General features: G+C 66.6%; 2 protein-coding genes across 2 annotated transcripts in view; both read left to right on the top strand.

Annotated features, from left to right (window-relative positions):
• The window catches only part of H696_05469 (hypothetical protein), a gene marked incomplete at both ends in the record, with an annotated part of 5,841 nt that extends 2,881 nt beyond the window's left edge, over nt 1–2,960 (top strand). Inside the window, one exon of the mRNA XM_009499295.1 lies at nt 54–2,960. Within this exon, the coding sequence (XP_009497570.1) occupies nt 54–2,960 (2,907 nt within the window). The remainder of the gene's footprint in view (nt 1–53) is intronic.
• Nucleotides 2,961–4,301: 1,341 nt separating this feature from the next.
• H696_05468 (hypothetical protein) overlaps nt 4,302–5,977 on the top strand; it is a 4,827-nt gene continuing 3,151 nt past the window's right edge. The window contains exons 1-4 of the mRNA XM_009499294.1: nt 4,302–4,324; nt 4,762–5,008; nt 5,213–5,494; nt 5,637–5,829. Of these exons, the coding sequence (XP_009497569.1) occupies nt 4,796–5,008; nt 5,213–5,494; nt 5,637–5,829 (688 nt within the window). The 5' untranslated portion in view covers nt 4,302–4,324; nt 4,762–4,795. The remainder of the gene's footprint in view (nt 4,325–4,761; nt 5,009–5,212; nt 5,495–5,636; nt 5,830–5,977) is intronic.

Here is a 5,977-nt window from a genome sequence, read left to right as displayed (position 1 = left end):
GGGAACGCCTGCGGCCGCTGACCGGGGCCCACATGCGGGACCCCTCGTGGGAGCCGCTGCTGGAGGCCTTCCGCCAGCGGCCGGCGTATCCGGTCTTCCGCCACACGACGCCCTTTGTCATCCCGGTGGACTCGGCCAAGGAGCGCGACCTGCCGGAGCACATCCCGGTGCCGGTGATGCACTGGCCCAAGGTGGAGGCCTGGCTGCAGGAGGTCCTGGCAGCCGGGGTCATCGAGCCGACCGTGGCCGACCCCCATGCGGCCTCGCTGATCATGGTGAGCACGGCCCGTGGCCAGGTCCAGCCATGCATGGACCTTCGTGCTTTGAATGCCGTGGTGCCGAGCCCGAATCGCATGTCGCTGGCCGTGGGCCATACGCCGCTGCAGCGGGCGGCCAGCGGCCGGATCTTCACCACCCTGCGGCTGGCCCATGGGGTCCACCATGTGCCGGTGGATGAGGCATCGCGGCAGTTGCTGGTCTTCCAATTCCAGGGCCGGTACTATCGGTACCGGCGCCTGCCGGCCGGCTTGACGCACTCGGCCTTCGTGCTGGCCACCGAGCTGGGCAAGATCCTCCAGCCTTGCGAGGGGTTCTGCTCCTTCTTCATGGAGGACATCGTGGTGTTTTCCGCCTCGGAGGCCGACCATGTCCAGCATGTGCACCAGGTCCTGTCCCGGCTGAATGCCCACCATGCGGAGCTGGCCCTCGGCCAGTGCCACTTCGGCCTGGCCCAGGTGGAGTACCTGGGCTTCGTCATGGGGCAGGGCAAGATCGACCTGACCGAGCAGCGGGTGCAGCAGGCCCGGGCATTGGTCTTCCCCGGGTGCCTGGCGGAGCTCCGGCGCTTCCTCGGCCATGCCTCCTTCCTGGTGGCCTGGCTGCCGGAGTATGCGCGCCTGGCCCAGCCGCTGTACCAGCTGCTCCGGGGGAATTCCACCGGCAAGCTCCGGGCCACGGCCCAAGCCACGCAGGCCTTCCGCGCGGTGAGGGACCTGATTGCCGACGCGTGTGCCATCCACGCGCCGGCCATCGACCAGCCGTACTACATCTATTCCGATGCGTCGGGCGATTGTGTCGGGGCCGTGCTGCTGCAGTATCGCCCGGTGCCGGGGACCGACCGGCTGGAGCGCTTCCCGATCGAATTCTTTTCCAAGGCCCTGCCGCCGGCGCACCGGGCCTACCCGGTGCACGAGAAGGAAATGCTCGGCATCATCATGGCCCTGGAGCACTGGGCGCCGCATGTGCAAAATGGCCTGCCCATCACCATCTTCACCGATAACATGGCCATCTCCACCTGGCGCCGGGAGCAGTACATTTGCCTGCGCAAGGCCCGGTGGATTGCCCGGCTGGAGGAGTTCCCCCTGGCCAAGATTGTCTTCGTCCCGGGCCAGGACAACCCGGCGGCCGACTATCTGTCGCGCATTCCCCGGTGGATTTGCTTCACCCGGCAGGTGGACGGGTCGCTGGCGGCCACGCTGGATGAGACAACTCGTGGCCGGCGCACCGGCGGCCAGATCGTCGGTGTGCCGCTGGGGGACCACCATTTCGCCGGGCCCGGGGATGCTGGTGCCGGGGAGACGGTCCTCCCGGCCACCGGGCTCGGCATGCCGGCCACCGTGCACTCGAACTTGACACCGGACGACCGGCTGTACATCCCGGGGCTCGGCAGTGCCGAGGTGTGTGCCTCGCCGCACGGGCCCCCCCTCGGCACGACCCACATGGATGTCGACCCGAGCTCCGAGGCCGCGCCCTGCCCCGGCCCGCGTGGCGGTGTCAATCACGGGCAGCAGTCGCAGCCGCAGTCGCAGTCGCAGCCGCAGTCGCCGTCGCCGCCGCAGTCGCAGTCGGAGCCGCAGTCGCAGTCGCAGGCGGCGTCGCAGTCGCAGCCGCAGTCGCAGTCGCAGCCGCAGTCGCAGTCGCAGCCGCAGCCGCAACAACAACAACAACAACAACAACAGCAGCAGCAGCAGCAGCAGCAGCAGCAGCAGCAGCAGCAGCAGCAGCAGCAGCAGCAGCAGCAGCAGCCGCAACAGCGGCCTGGCGGCGTCCCCCGGGTTTTCGCCTCGCCGGTCTCCCAAAAGCCCCCGCCTCCGGGATCATCCCGCTCAAAGAGCCCGCCGCTTGATGCCAAGAGCCCCGCCAGCCCGCCGAGCGGCAAACTGGATCTAAACACTCTCATCCGCCAGGCGCAGAGGGACATCCCGGATGCACAGCGCTCCCGCGGCCACATGGTCGATGGGTTCCTGCTGGAGGACGACCGACTTGTCATTCCGCCAGCCTGGACCGAGAGGCTGGTGCGCTTCCTGCACCACGATGCTCACATGGACCATCCCAGCATCGCGGTCATGCTACGCATCATGCGCGGGTTCTTCATCGTGGGGGGCTTTAAGCCGATCGTGCGCCAAGTCACCAGCGAGTGTGGCCATTGTGCCGCGCGCCAGGCCTCGCCCGGGGCCCGACAGGGCCCCACCCGGACGCCGGACAATCCGATGCATGCCCTGGCCATCGGGCTGCATCGGCTGTCCCGTGTGCCCGAGCCCTCGGGCCACGGGCAGAACCACCTGATCGTGTTCGACATCCTCTCGTTGTTCATCATCGCCGTGCCGGTGCCGGACGCTCCCACCCTCGGTGACATCCGCAAGGCCCTCATGAGCCATGTGTTCCACCGTTTCAAGCCGGCATCCATCAAGACCGCCGGCCAGGAGGTCTTCTCGTCCGGGCGCTTCACCGCCTTCCTGGCCGGGCGCAATGTGGTCCATGAGCTGGTCCCCGCGCAGCAGACCGGCTCAAACATCATCGTCACTCGGGCGGTTCCCATCATCCGCGATTGCATCAACCACCCGACCATCAACCGGCTGAACTTGGCCGACAAGGACCTGGTGCAGGAGGCCATTGGCTTCCACAACTCCCAGGTCGGGCGTCTTGGCTTCTCTCCCAAGGCCATTGTCTTCGGGGTGTGACGGGCCGAGGCGCATGGGTCTTCCCGTCGCTCCTTTTGTCCTCCCCTCCCCTCCTCCGGTAGATGGGTATTGGGCAGGCTGGAGTGTGGCGCGCCACCCCATCTAAAATGGATGCCTGTATAGATGTGTGAGATGGGCCCGTATACGGCTGCCGCTGCCACTCTTGCTGCCTCTCTCTCTCTCTCCTTTTTGCCACCAAGCCCCCGACAGCTAGATATGCCTCCCTCCCCAGCGCAACTGCCCCCCCCCCCCCCTGGCGATCCCCCAAATAGATATAACCACCGCGCTTTGGCGCTAGTGGATGCCCATTTAATCGACACTTTTTATTCCCCGCTCGCGTGCTGCCGCCGGGCGCGCCGGGATATGGATGGCAGCGCGCGCACACAGGAGGATGTATTTGAGACGGTCCCCCGGCCAGTTCCCCGGGTGCCTGGCTCGCTGCCGTTCTGCCGATCAATCGGGAGATCCGCCCGCCCCGGAGGGGCGAGCGCGACGCACTTCCATTGGCATGTGAGGAGGTGGATCACGCGAGTGGACCCGGGCCCTGCTGATGCTCGAACACTGTTCCGCCTGTTCCCACGGCCAAATACCATGCAGCCACAGGCACAAATGTCTGCAATTTGGGCGGCCATCGCCCCGCCTGGGCCGGTGTCCGAACGTGTGCGTGTGCGTCCGCGGCTGTGTCTCCTCCGTGTGCATGGGTGTGTGCGTCTGTCCGTCTGGTCGGTCTGTGCACCGTGGAAGGCCCGGCTCCTGGCGTCCTGGACCGGGAGAAGCCCGGCGCTCGGTCCGCGCCGCCGAGAGATGCTCACCAGAGTGCCCACTCACGGTCCCTGTGCTGGCGACCGATCCCGGGCAAAATACTAAAAAAACCCTGGCCGCATCCGGCGGCGCGGTTCGGGGCATGGTGGTCAGGCTTGGGGCCCCCTCTGTAGAAGAGGGGCCCGGCGCGCCGGGCCGGGCCCTGTGTGTGAACGGCTGTGCGGGGGCGGTGGCGGCGTGCGGGCGGGGCGGCAGGGCTCTGTGGCCGTTCGGCCCTGGCCGGTTCAGGCGCGGAAGGGCCTCCGTGTGGCGTGTCGGCGTGGCTGGGAGCTACTGGCGCGCGAAAATTGGCGGGGCCCGGGAACGCGCGGGCTGGGCTTCCCCCTCCCCCGGCCCGTGGTTCCGTCCCAGCCTCGCGGTGTGCGCCCGAGGGACACACACACAGACACGGAGGGCCACACAACGCACGCGACCCATTCTCCTCCCCGGCCGGAGCCGGCACCAGGCAGGAGCCTCTCCGCGCTCGAGGGCACAGAACAAGAAGCGCTGCCCTCCGGGGGGATAGCATATCCCCGGAAATCGCCTCAGTTTGGTCACTTTAGGTTGTCCATCTCCTCCCTCCTTCCTTGCCTCTCTTGCCGCTGTCCTCCTCGCCCTCGCCGCCAGCCTTCTGCTCCTCGCTCTTCTGCCAGCCTTCTCCGCCCCCCTCCCCTCTGTTTATGTTTTCCCTTCTTCCTGCCTCTCGCCAGCGGATCTCTTCGGCGCGTGTATGTGTGTGTATGCGCTCGTGCACGGAAGCGCACGCGCACGCGCACGTGCGCGTGCATGCTCGCGCTCACCCGCCCGGGCGCCACTGCTCCACGGCCCGCCAGATCCCGTCTTGCTTTGGTCGACTCCCTTGTTCTTGTTGGGCTCGTGCTGCCGCGTGGCTCCCCCTCCTCCTCTTCCTCCTCCCTCAAAGCCCCCTCCCCCTCCCGCCGCGACTGACCTCGCCGGTCCCCCCCCCACCGTCCTCCCCCCTCCCCGTTCTCCGGTTCAGCGCGCCCATCACGCATTGATACCAACCTGTCGTCATGCTGCCTAGCTTCTCCAAGCTGGCGCTCCGACCTGCGACCAACCCCCTGAGCTCCACTCAGAGGCTGGCCGCTGTGTCGTCCCTGTCTTCTCGGAACTTTGCGACCGCCTCCCCCAACAACAAGGGCCTGCGCCGGCCGGTCCCGCTCACCCTGGGCTCTGTGACCGAGCAGGCCCGGTCCCAGGTCTCGCACAAGAAGAATCCGCCTCAGGTGCGTGTCTCCAGCCATCTTCCTTCTCTCCCTCTCCCTTCCACGTCGCCATCTTTTTGGGCTAATCCTTTGATTGCCCCTCTTGCTCCTCCCTTGTATCTCTTATCACCCCCCCCCCCCCGGCATGACCGACCCACTCTAACCATATTCGCATCTCGGCTCACCTCCTCCATGCCCATCCCCCCTCGCAACACGCGCACACAGGGCAGGACGGTCGAGTTCAAGGGCATGCACGTCTTTGGCACTTCGCCGGCGCACCACCTGATCAACCTGAACACGCTCTTCCGGCTGAAGGCCCACCGCGGCCTTGAGCGCAGCACCTGGCACTTCAACAACCGCCCCTACGTGCTGGGTACCCGCAAGAACCGGACCATCTTCAACCTGGACTACACTCTGCTGAATCTGCGCCGCGCTCTGTCCTTCATCGAGGAGGTTTCCCGCCTCAATGGCCAGATCCTGGTTGTCTGCAACAACCTGCTGTACCGTGTGCGTGGGCCGCTGGTCGCGTCGTCCCTCCCCCCCCTCCCCCTTCCTCCTCTCTCCTCCCATTGATTGGCCTCTCCTCGCGCGCCTCTGACCGTTGCCCCGACACCGCCCCTTGCCCCGCTCTTGCCGAATCATCCCGCAGGAGCTCATCACCAAGAAGTGCCGCGAGGCCGGGCTCTATTACGTGGTCAACCGCTGGATTCCCGGTACCCTGACCAACCGGCAGATTATCCTGGAGAACCCCAACCACCTGCCGGATGCGGTGGTCGTCTTCGACCCCAACTCCCAGGAGGCTCTCTTCAATGAGTGCCGTCTGCTGAACATCCCGGTTGTTGGTGCGTTGTCGTCGTCGTGGCTGCTGTGGCTCCGGCGGTCCTTTTTGGTTTTTCTTTTGGCACCCCCCCTCCCCGCGGTGTCCTCCTTTTCTGCTTGACTGACCCCTGATGTGTGCCTCCTCCGTCCTGCCCTCTCCTTCCGCCCCCC

The sequence above is a fragment of the Fonticula alba genome (assembly GCF_000388065.1).
Source record: "Fonticula alba strain ATCC 38817 unplaced genomic scaffold supercont2.11, whole genome shotgun sequence".
In the NCBI taxonomy this organism is placed as follows: Eukaryota; order Rotosphaerida; family Fonticulaceae; genus Fonticula; species Fonticula alba.
The sequence above is the reverse complement of the archived record's forward strand: the minus strand, read 5'-3'. Positions and strand labels throughout refer to the sequence as shown.